Genomic DNA, 13,196 nt, shown 5'->3' with positions numbered 1-13,196 from the left:
GTGATGAATTTATTGGCCATCAAGTTTGCTATATCTTTAGCTACAGTATAGGTGGTGTCATTCATTAACAGTTTGGTGCACTGCTGCCTACTGCTACTGACACTACGGACATAGCAGGAGAAAACCTTGTGGTTTTCCTTGGCTGGATGGCTATTTTTGCCTCTAATCTGGCCTCATTACATACCTTTACCCCATCTGAGCTGTTTTAATTTGACTCTTGAATTGCTTATTTAATATAATGGCAATGCTTACAACATGCTGGGAGTTGCACTTCTTATTTTTGAACAAAGTTGTCTTCTTTTTGTTATAAAACTTATTGATATTGTGATTTCACTAGGGAGGTTTATTTTTAGGGTTCACTCTGCGTTTCTTTCTACTGGGCACTGCTGCTTCTATGCAGCCATTTGCATGCTGATATAAGTTAGCAGTGCACATTGCCACATAAACAGTGGTGTTTTCTGGATTTAGGGAGATTTGAAATTTTCCAGCATATCCCTTAGAAGTAGAAGTTTACCTTGGAGAAATTTGTAAATGTTCCACCAACAACAAATATCTTGTTTTTTAGTATTATTTAGAAGGAGAGTATTTTGTGCTTGGACCTGACAAGTGAGGATGTTACTCAAGGTTTGGTGTATAATTCCCACATTGTTGTTAGGACAAGATCAAGAATGCTGTTTCCCCAGTGTGTATTCTGACTAATTGGTTCAGACTGTTTGTGTTAATAAAGTCCATGATTCCAATCTACATTAGGCAGAGCCCCTCACTAACACTCTTCAAGAGAAACCTTGACGAGTAGATGGGAAACAGAAAATTTACCCCGGGGATCACTGCAGTGGCTCTGCTGGACAGAGGTACAGGGAACTAATGGCTCTGCTGGACAGAGGCACAGGGAACTAATCTAAGGGGGCAGCGAAAGCCAACACATTCTGGCTAGGCTTACAGATGCCCTAGGGCAGATAGCCTAGTACTTACTTATGAACCTATAAATCTCTGGGCTTGCAGAATAGTGGTGGCATGTGTTTCTCAGTCTATAGCTGGGTAGTTGAAGTCACCTTGAGTTTAATGCTGAGTGACTTCAGTTTGTATAAGGAGGGACTATGGCATTCTTGGGTCATAGATGACTTTCTGTAGCTTGCTAGAGTATGATAAGGAACTGTCCTGATGGTCAGCTGGACATGAAGAAGCTCTAGGTCATTCTGCAACTTTACCAGCCTCAATATGACTCTTTTCTGAATGAAGATTGAGACACCTCAAGCTTTATTCCCTTCCTGCAAAGTAGCAGTTCTAAAATGTGTGAAAAATATTATAGCCCTACATAGCGGAAGTACTCTGCACTGATTTAAACCATGTCTTGGTCATTATACAGATGTTTACATCCTCCAAGGTGAAGAAGACTTGCAAAGACTGGAGCTTCTTGTTTAGGTTTCTAACATTGATCAAGAGCACCTTTATATTTTCCATTGCTTATTTCAATATATTGGTGGGTTTATCCGGTTGGCATTGTCTAAGAAAGGCACTATGGGGGTGGACAATGTTTTAGCCAATATTTAATATCCCAGATGGGACAGGTGCAGAGCATCCCTGGGAATACAGCATGGTCTGTTGATTATATCCTCCCAGGCTGTCAAATATTGAACCCCCTTCAACTGATACCAAATGCTAAGCCAATTACTGAAGTCAGTTGTTTCTTGCTTGTATTGAGGCATCACCCTTGGGGAGACAAGGTTCAAACCTGCCTGTGACACACAGTCTAAGCGCTCCATTATGTCTCTCTTCATATAGACCAGGGTGGCATATCTCAAGTTGTTTACACCCACAGGTACTACGATAAAGACCTACAGGTACTTGCTGTTCAAGAAGTTGAATGCTTGTGTGATCTAATGAATGCTGGCAGCAGACAAGTACAGACCTTCATCCTTTCCTTACTCAGCCTAGTGAGTGGTGCATCAGTATGTCTTTCAATTGACTAACCTAAGATTAGAATATTTATTTGGGTAGATGCCTGCCTTATGTACTCAAGATCCATGGCACTGGGACCTCTGTGCTATGCAAAGTGGTAAACTTTGCAGACTTGCAGTGTTTTTGTGGGTGTTTAATGCTGTCGTTGTGTTTCAGAGGTCTTTGTGGTTTGGAAAAGTTAAGCTTTATAACCTCTGTGTATCACAGATTATGTGTTTTATGTTGGCTGTGGGAAGCTGTGTTCAGGGTAACTGCTGATGATCCAGGTAGCAGTGTTGTCTGTCTGTGAGATTTTGTCCTACAGTAACATATATGTACACTTTCACACACACTGAATTATGTTGTTTCAGCAATAGGTGGTCACCAACCAGCATTAAACAATTCCTATACACTGATTCAAGATACACATCTCAATTAGGCTAGCTACAGAAATTGTGGGATTGTGCTGTTCCATAGTTTTGACAGGTCTGATTTTGGAGGCAGGGAGATTAGTACTTCCTGGGGTAGGTAGATGGGTTTGATTCTGGGGTGCTGGGGTGATGGTACCTGCTGGGAGTGGGTAGTCAGGATGAGTACTTACTTGTTGGGAGGTACCTTAGTTATACTATACTTGGAATGTCTAACTGCAGTTTAGTGCACCTTATTTATGCTGACTGTAGTTTACAGTGGCCGTAGGTTTAGTAAATTCAAATCAGTCTGAGTAGGTAAGCTTCTAATGCACAAAAGATCTTCCGCACCCTACTCACTGCCAAGCGAGCCCTATGGCAGAAGCGTATTGATTATTTTATTTATTTATTATTTATTTTACATTTGTTGACTGGGTTAGTCCAACTGAGCGTTTGGCACATTTTCATTGGAGACCTGGGGAGAAAAGCTCCACAGTGAGTTTATAAATTTTACATACAACAGTTAAGAATCCATACTTGCAACTAAACAAACAGTTATCAAGATAACATTTACAGTAAATCGTACAGAAAAAACACTCAGGTCCAATGTCATCAAGGTATAATGCGTTCATAATAGAAGGCAAGTTAGTGCAGTAAACCAGTCAAAAAGCAAACAATTAAGCCAGTGGAGCTCAGGGACATATATCTTTCAGCAAATCACAATATTCTCACTAGTCTAAAGCTAAACTACAAGTCTGTGGTACCACACCAAGCTAGAATTTAAGCTGCTGTAACATTTTTATGTACAAATGTGACATAGGCAGAAATAGCAGAATTAAATGGATCAAAAAAGGTGACTGCAGGTGTAGTTTAAATATGTAATGAAAGCCAGCAAATGTATGCTTTTTAGTTTATTTTTGATTTAAAAAACTTTGTAACACAGATCATAAACTAAATCTCATTGCTTCCACAATTGTGAGTCTAACTATCAGTCTGTGGCACCAGCTCAGACTAAAGTTACAAATAACTGTACTTTTTATACAAAATGAAGCAAGTGGCAGAAAATGAAGAAGTGAATGTATCAAAATGAAGGCAGCTCTAAATGCAGCTTAATTATGCAAAAAAAGCCAGAAAATCTATAAAAAGGAGGCTAACTCAGCTTTAACAATCTAAGCGTAGGGCCTTCCCAGTTTGATCTCTCTGTGCCAAGTAAAATGAGCAGAGGAGATGAGACTGGGAGGAGCTTCCAATGCCAGGTATACAGGAGATGAGAGTGGGAGGAGCTTTCAATGCCTAAGAATACAGGAGATGAGAGTGGGAGGAGCTTCCAGTGCCAAGTATACAGGAGATGAGAGTGGGGGGATCTTCCAAGCCCAAATATACAGTAGGGGTAGGCAGTTCAAAAGCCACAAAGTTTAAAAGTAGGAGAGGGAAAGGGTGGGTAAATGGGAAACAAAACTGACTGAAATGGTAAGATAAGTGCAGTAGTCTAAATGTACTTCCTTAGATGCAAAATGGAGTTCAACTGCATTGTTTTGTTTTAGCTTCATGAGGGCTTCAGCTTCCAAGAGTCTTAAAGACAGAAATTGCTGACTACTAGTGCAATATAAAATACCAGAGGAAATGATGGCTGGAAAGGTCTAAGTGTCTAGCCAATAGTATTTGTCTTCCTGGAACTGCAGAAATCCCTTGCTGCCACTGGGTTCAATGACCAGAAACTCTAGATAATACTTACATAGCTGGCCAAAACTGGCTGTTTGTTCTAAGCTTTGAAAATTAACTAAAGCACAGAAATTAGATACAGCAATGCTGATTATTCCACTCATGTTATTACTTCCTTATTTAAAATCGTAATGAGGTACAAGAGGCAATCTTCAAGTTTGGGGAGAGAAATTTAGGGGTCAAGGCCTATGAAAAACAAAGGAAGTAATAATCTATACATAGCTAGCTGTATTCTGTCACAGAGATCTTGAATTCCTTTTTTGAACTTAGAGAATTCTGAACAGTCCCAAAAGATGTGTCTTCTACTACCTAGCTCCCCTTATGCACATCTCCACCAAATTGCTGGAGAGTTTGGAAAATATAAGCTGGTCTTATCAGGAAATAAAATTATTTACAATGACACTACCAGTCAGCAAAATATCTATATACATATGCTATCAGGTGGCATACTTTGGGATCTGAATTAACTTTATCTACATCTCAAGGCTAATATTGAGACTGACTTCCCTTCCCCCACCATTTTGCATTTGTATGATGCCAGGGTTGTAGATCTGATTGGCAACCTCCTTTTGCATCAGCCACCTATCTAATCTACTGGGTCCAATTCATTTTGGAAGTGGTGATAAATTTAGATTGAGATAAGTTTTTTATTTTATGTATTTATTTTGACATTTGTTTATTTCAATATTTGTTTATTTTGATATTTGTTAACCGGGATTTGTTGACTGGGGTGTGAGCCCTTTTTCTGAGGAGGCCTGGGGAGAAAAGCTCCAGTAAAACAGAAAGAATAAAAATACAATACAATAATACAACAAAACAATACAAGAATAATAATAAATAATAAACAAGAATAATAATAAACAATAAAAAGAATAAAAATAAAATAAATATATACAAATAATGGCAATATTGTTTTAAACTTGACATAATTAACAGGCATAGGCAGATTAAACATAGCGAAGTTAAAAACATGGTGTGAGCACGAATGCAAGATTTAGTAGTGAAGTAGAAAGATGGGGAAGGTTGTCAGGGAGAATTGCAAGTTTATTGGTAAGTGGAAGCAACAGAAAGCTACAGGGAAGCAGAGCTATCTGCAGAGGCATTGTACAAGTAGAGTGGGGGGAGCTGAGGAGAAGAAAAGCAGAATGTAGGTGGTAGATGTCATGAAAGGAGATACTGCCAGCCCGGTGAGCTGGAATTTTGTAAATAATAATATGTCATTTGTGAATATTAACACGAGCTATGTAGAAATGTAACAGAAGGGAGATACTGCCAGCACAGCTGTCTGGAATTTTTTTAAATGGTTATGTGTCATTTGTGAATGTCAACATGCTTCATGTAAGATGCTTATGTTACAGATGTATTAGAACTGTATGTCATATTGTGCAGATGTGCTGAAGACATATTTTGTAAAATATTGAACAGAAATGTATATACACTATTGTAACTGTTTAGATATGTATATTTTAACAGGGAAACTGGAACACAGAAGGTTATCTTGCAAAACTTCAGAAGAATAGTTGAAATTAAGTTACTGTATGGTTGGGCCATAAACAAAAGATGTTATTTCTCAGTTTTAGTGCAGTGACAGACACAATGACTAGAACCAGAAGTTTTTTCATTGTCTTAGAAGTGTTTATTGTTTTATGACTTACAGGATCTGGATTAGATCTAAGAGAAGTCCTTGTTTATGTATTTTTACAGGTAGATGCTAAATGCTAACAGCTGCATCAATGGGGGTTTTCACCTGGGATAGTCAGATGACAAAAAGTGATGTCATGCTGCAAGCTACTCCAGCAGTAATATTTGAAATATTAATTTAAGAACTCTCAGAGACAGATAGCATTTTGTATTTTGTATTTGACCTGACAAGAACATCCACTCCCCACATCTGGCTTGTTGCTCTGTATGTAAGTTAACTGTGGCACAGTAAATTCATTTAGATACAGTCAGGAATATAATGAAGTATAGTTTAGATGTTTTAGGTTCATAGGTTCATAGGTAGAATATAAGCCTAGCCAGAGTGTATTTGGCTTCCGCCTCCCTATTAGATTAGCCTACTGTGCCTCTGTAAAGTAGGTCACGGAAGGTACCCTTTTAAGATTAGTTTACTGTGCCTCTGTCTAGCAGGGACACAGAAGAGATCCCAGGGGTGAATTTACGATTTCCCATCCACGCGTCAAGATTTCGCTTGAAGAGGGTGAGCGAGGGGCTATGTCTAACATGAATTGGGATTCTATTCCAGAGTGAGGGGAGCCTCTGGGAAATGAATCTGTCCCTCCAGCATGTCCTGTTTATTTTTGTGCTGAGGTTTAGGTCCCTGGAGCGTGTAGCTCTAAGGGACCTGGATTTTTTGAGGTGGAGCATGTCCATTAATTCTGGGTTTGACATGGCTTTGTACGTCAGGCATAGATCACCTCTGAGTAGGCGGTAAGCAACTGAGTAGAGCTGGAGTTTATTTAGTCGAGCTGCATAGGACATCTGTTTGTAGCCCATGATTCTCTTGGTGAGGTACTTTTGGGGTCTCTCCAGTTGCTGCAGGTGTCGGGTAAGGTACATCCCAAAAGGGGCATTGTATTCAATTATGGGCCTGATGAGTGACGAGTAGAGGGGCACAATGAACCTCTCTTGATCTAGATGCGAACCCTTTCATGATAAGGTGGGCTATATAGAAGGTCTTTCTAACCACTTTGGCAACGTGATTATCAAAGGAGAGATTACTATCTACGTTGGTCCCCAAATCTCTAATTACTTCTTCCGTACTTAATGGATTACCACCTATGTGGTAATTTGTGGGCACCTTGTTTTTCCCAAAGGGAATGACTATGCACTTTTTAGCATTTAGCTTGAGGCCATGGCTCTGGCACCAAGCATCCATCTCTGTAAGACCGTTTTGGAGGATGCTTGTGTCAGCTGGAGATTCAATTATGGCACCCAGTTTGCAGTAATCTGTGAACTTTGTCAGCCATAATCCCCCCGTGTTAGCCTGAACCTCAGAGAAGTATATACCAAACAAGAGAGGTCCCAGAACTGAGCCCTGTGGGACGCCGCTTGTAACTGGTTTGGATTCGGACATGGCACCTGTGATTCTGACCATGTGGGTTCTATCTCTGAGCCAGTTTGCAACCCATCTTGTGATATAGAGGTTGATATTTAAGCTGGTAAGCTTATTTATGATGCCCGAGTGGGGTACTGTGTCAAAGGCTTTTGCGAGGTCTAGGTAGGCTGTGTGGACTACCTTGCCCTCATCTATGGCTTTGGTAACTGTTTCAAAGAAATCAACTATTTCTTTATTTGAGACTGTCCTGCAATGTTGTTTTAAATATTTCCTGTGATTTTTGAACTCTAATGTAAATGTGATTATATAATGAGTATTTTCTTGTTCTTTTATTATTTATTATTAAATATATTTAAATCTTTCATTGTGGCTGATATCTGTGAGAGATATTTAAGTTCTGAGAGTACTTGTATATTTATTTCGTGACACTATGTAGGCCACTTCTAATAGACTTGCTCTTGGTTAAACTACCATTTAGATTAATAGTAATATTACACAGTAAGATTGGACACCCTTTGTTAAGGGCATTAAAGTAGCTGATAAGGATGTGGCTGGTGGCAATGATAACTACCTTATAGTCTGAGCAAAAGGGGGCATAACTAGTAAACCTGTGCCAGCCTTTCCCAGGTGTGTGTGTGTGTGTGTGTGTGTGTGTGTGTGTGTGTGTGTATATATAAATCAAATTTCAGAGTGTGTGTGTCAGCTACTTGGGCAGGGACATGAAGCACTGGTTGGACAGAGAGGGTGCTGGATGTCTTGGCTTGGCCACTCAGCTGAGATCTCAACGCTATATCTGTGCCAGTGGGGAGTCTTACTGGAGTTCTGGAGAGAGAGGGAGAAACCAGCCCCAGACTGACTGTGGTCTCTGTGTGCTTTAAAGGGAAATTGCACTTTACTGTGTGTGTACTTGTCATCCTCCCAATTTATGTCCCCCACTGGTGTTAGTAGTGAGGATTGAGGCTCCTTGATTACTGGGCCAGTGGTGAGGCATCACAGTAGATATGGAGAAAAAAAGGATGAGAGTAAAGGGCAAGAGTGGAGGGACAAGGATGGGGGAGGAGTGGCTAGCTGGGGGGTAGAAGGGGGGATAGTGGAAAATTAGGAGTGAGTATAGAACGGTGTATAGCAGAGAAAAAAGTGACAATAGTGCATGGGTGGTAGGGGAAGGTCAGGGAGTGGAAAGGAAAGGGGGAGGTGGTGAGATAAGATAGGTGGGTGGAGGGTTAGTGAGTAGTGTGACAGAGGCACTCTTTAGGAAAACTTCCACCCATTGCTTATCTGAATCTTTCAACTTCTCTCCACATTTTACAGATGATCAGTTTATAGGTTAGTCCCTAACAAAAAGTTGAGATCAATATTACAAAGTCAGGCACTTCCTAATGTTTGTTTTGACCTTATAAGCATCTATATCTAACCTACCAATTAGTTCAATTAGGCAGTTTTCAGCCACATCCTTTGAAGTCCATTCAAGTATTTTAATTTTCTCAAAAACTATACAGTTCTTAGTTTTAAAAGAATTTGTCCTTTTGTTTTCCATTTGAAAGTGTGAACATTTTTATCCAATCTGACAGTTTCAAATGTGATATATTGAAATGTGGATATTTTCATATTAACTCATACTCTTAAGTTTACTCTACTATTTAGGAAAGCAATTATGTCACAAGATTTGTGAATTACTCACTGTTATAGTCCCAGTAACATAATCTTCTAGTAGTGGATTGACATCTCTTTGTCATAATTAATTTACCTTGCTAAATCTTAACAGTGGGTATGCCCCTGAATATTTAACATTCAGAACTGTGATATTCACTTTGTAAAGTTCCACCATTTTATCTCGACCTTGACGTAAAGATTTGTCCCAATATAGGTCAATAAATGACTCACATCTCTTCCAATTATTCTCTTAAATGGCTTGCAGAGAGCAACCATTAAGAGATGACTTTTTTGAAGCATTACAGGGGGACTAGCCACCCAGTGTTGTGAACATTGGCTCTAAGTGATGGTCACTGCTGATGTGATACCCAGCTCCATGTACAAAATGGGAAAAAGGGAGTTGATACCAATGTCAATTACAGTGTGGAAATATGGAAATAAAAGTCTGTTTAGTGGGTTTAAGTCTCTTGTTTATTACATTTTTGCTGAGTGTTCCTTATGTAATAATACCCTATTTTTATAAACTGGAGAATTTTATGATTTAATATGGCATTGCTAATACTGTTTAATAATGATTATTCTCATTTTGCATAAAAGTTGTTTATCTGTTGGGAAAAAGATTGTGTGCACCATAGATGACCAAATATTTTCCAAGACAGTCTTATAAGAATGGATTTTACTGACTGGGAGGATAGTAGCAACCAAAATGGTCATTTACTTCCTACTGTCCATACATCTTCATGTGTTTCCAAGCATTCATCAATGGTCTATTGTGGTTCTTATCTTCTCGTATATCAAATCTCTGCTGTATTCTTAATCAGTTAAGCAAGCAAATGATTACTTTGCCAGCATCTATTGTTCCTGTCTTTATGGTTTGGAGCAGACTAGACTTTGCTGACTTTTATTACTGGTTCTTAACTTTTCTTCTTTAACATAATCACAAGTTTCTGACCTTCTTACCCAACTTTTCTAACATTATTTGAAAATGCAATTACATACAGTGGTCCATAAATAGGAATCTAGGCCTATGGCTTGGTCATCACCTCAATTCTTTATGCACTCACATGTTATTCACCAAAACTTTTACAATGGAGTACTTTACTGAAGAGAAAGGCAGGATTCTGAATACAATGCCATGCCCCATCTCCTTCCCCTAATCAATACTGTATACACATTGTTTCCTGGATACAACTATACTATACTCATCTGTTACAATGGAAAATCTACCCAGTGTCCTTTGTACTAGTAGTCACCTCAGATATGGGCAGTCACCTTAAAATCTGTGATACTGTATCTCTGATTCTTGCTTATGTGCTTTCTGTCATTTAGTTTCCCCTCCTTGGTACATATCTGGATATATGCTCCTCTGCACTCTGAACTTCTATGATATAGTGTTTGCAGTACTTCTTCAGTAATGCATCCTGTTAGTAGTACCAGTGCCTTCTAGGTACATCTCCTTCCTGCCTGACTTTCTTGATTCACTCTCCTAAATCTATTTATCTCACTTTTGTAATTACCTTAAACAACAGTGTCAACTGTTACTCACTGTTGTGTTGTGTATATTCTGAATCAAACTAATAAAACAGCTGCATATTATGAATTACTCTTTTTTAATACTAACTGCATGCCAATATATCATTTCCATAGATTGTCTTGGCATGGCTGTTAACTGTTTGTAGCTGTTACATTATCATTAATATTTTGATGCATATTTGTACTTCAGTGTTTCAGCTTAAGCTCCCACTGCAGTATGTTAAATGGTTTATTTTCTCTAGGATATTATAAGGTATATGAGGTTGCATTGAATTTAAACAGTGCCAGTTCTCAAAACACATAAATGTCATATTAATGTACACCACAGCATATTACCACTTAATAACATGCTACACAGAGTTCAGCCAAGTCCTCAGCACACACACACACACACACACACACACACACACACACACACACACACACACACACACACACACACACACACACACACATGGACAGACACACACACACACACACACACACACACACACACACACACACACACACACACACACACACACACACAATTTCTTATTTTTTATTTTTCCAAGGAAAGTACATCCAAATCCCAAATTTACACTGATTACTGGAAAAACATAATATTTCACTGACTTTACCATTTTACATTACAGTATTTTCTCACTATAACTTGCATTTTTTCTTATATTTAAAAAACACAGTACAATTTTCAACATTAATCCCATGAAAATGGATTGTTTTAAAAATCCCAAACTGTCCAGACATATGTGTGTGTACATACATGTTTGTGTGTGTGTGTGTGTGTGTGTGTGCATGTATGTACACTGTAAAACACACGGTATTGACTAGTGTAGTACAAAAAGTTTCAGAGTAGATTTCCCTCCCAAATCATCAAAGCAAACAATGAAGGGGAAAAGAGGCATCCCTGTCTGTTGCCTAGAATGACGGTTGGTTTTAAGCAAGATCTGTCACAATCAGTCTGTAGTCTTGGCAACCACCCTAAGTACATCAGAACAGGAAGATGCTAAGTATGCCTTGTTTCAGTTTAGCAGGATAATCTACCAAAATATTAAAGCAAATACTTTTAACATAAAATCAGCAAACAAATAGTTACAACATACAGCCATTGTAGGTTGATGAGATCTTGGAAGACGCCTGGTATTAGGAATGATATCTTATTGTCACTGAGGTACCTGAAAGAAAATATTGACATACTGTATGTAAATGACAATTAAAGTGTACTGCACCAATATGTGAACTATAACATGCTTTAAAATATATTAACATCAAATTATGCACATGAATTGGTTTAGCTACCCATATTTTGTTGTATGAGCTGTATGTTCCATAGAATTTGCATATAAGTAACAAACATTTTAATGTAGTAAAAGTAAGAACATGATGAAGCAGATAAAAACAATTTTGTTCTGTGTTCATCGCAGGAAAGAACATTAATGAGAAATAAACTTAATCACTTCACCTTTCTAACTAAAATCAGACTTTAAAAGCATGCCTCATTTCTTGTGGTTTAGATTTTTTGTTAGCAGTAACTATTTTATTTATTGCAAGTATATATACCATTCTGCATTTACAGTATACGTTGAAAACCCTATTATGATACCCCAAATAAGTGCCTTAAATAAATAGCACTGTAGTTATATATACCACATAGTCTTGACAACAGATGGCAGAATGAAATAGCAATGTATTTGCTCAGTTGTGTATGTAGGTTAGTTGTAGAAACATTCTGTTCAACTACCTTAGTTTATGGGGCAGCTTAAGATGCTTTAGCTGATTATTAATTTCCTGATGACTTACTTTGTTGACAAACACCTAATTAATTTGCTTGTTTGCTTCTTTGAATATATTTATGTATGTAGGTATGTATTTATTTATGTATGTAGTTATGTATGTGTGCATGTATGCATTTATTTACTTATTTATGTGTTGATAACTGGGTTGTCCAGGTGGGTTTTGGAGTCCAAAGAACAAAGCTCCAGACAGTAATAAATACAATGAAGTTATAATTTTTCAATGAAATGTAAAATTTTGGCATGATGCCATAAAAGCAACTGAAGCTCTATAATCCAGCAGTTGAAAAGCTGTGTCTCTTTAATCCATGGCAGGGAGGAGGGCTTTATTTGGAATGTTTTGGCATCCTGCTTGTGCCCAATTAAATTATTTGAGTGTTCCATTTGAAGAACTGAAGTGAAGTTATGCGCCACCAGAAAACACAAGTACTTCAGAATTAGCAGAATGGTGAGCAGTCTGATACAGACAAAGGCTGATTGAGTTCTGTGAAGTTCCATATTGTGGAGTGTTTTGGCTATATTCATGAACACCTACACTAAGTGTCCCACTAAGTGTCCACGATCTCTATTCAAGAACATCCCTACCATGTTTTCTGTGTTGTGATTTCACTCAGGAAAATTATACAAGTGCACACTTAGTTTACACTTTGTAGTAACCTTTCTAAATCCCCTTGATATTTAAGGCTGCAAGAAAATTAGTAGGAAAACTAAAATTAGGAGGAGGAAGGTGGGAGTTATGCTTGTGCTGCATATTCACTCATAATGGTGTACACTTAGTGTACTTTTAGTGTAAGTGTTCATGAAATTACTGAAACTGCACATCACAAGATAATGTAACTGAATAATGAAACAATTACATATTTAAGAAATGTATGGTTTTGGTGGTGAAACTACTGAACTTGCAAAATCACAGCTGGAATCATTAAGGCATCAACTTGAAATGGTGGACAGTCATAAAACAACAAGTGAAATCCATTTACAGAACTAGATGTATTGTCTTGTAAACTACTAGCCTTGCTATGCCTGTTTGCTGTCACTGAGAAATGCTGCTGTAATGTGTTTAGTATAGTACTGGTCTGTTTTCACAATGAT

The 13,196-nt window shown here is 38.1% G+C and overlaps 1 protein-coding gene across 1 annotated transcript in view; it reads right to left on the bottom strand.

Annotated features, from left to right (window-relative positions):
* RXFP1 (relaxin family peptide receptor 1) overlaps positions 1-13,196 on the bottom strand; it is a 1,244,683-nt gene that overhangs the window by 460,972 nt on the left and 770,515 nt on the right. The window contains exon 7 of the mRNA XM_044062454.1: positions 11,415-11,486. Within this exon, the coding sequence (XP_043918389.1) occupies positions 11,415-11,486 (72 nt within the window). The remainder of the gene's footprint in view (positions 1-11,414; positions 11,487-13,196) is intronic.

The sequence above is a fragment of the Protopterus annectens genome, chromosome 2.part1 (genome assembly GCF_019279795.1).
Source record: "Protopterus annectens isolate FY-2018-M chromosome 2.part1, PAN1.0, whole genome shotgun sequence".
In the NCBI taxonomy this organism is placed as follows: Eukaryota; Metazoa; Chordata; order Ceratodontiformes; family Protopteridae; genus Protopterus; species Protopterus annectens.
Note: the sequence above shows the minus strand (reverse complement) of the source record. Positions and strands in the feature narration are given on the sequence as shown.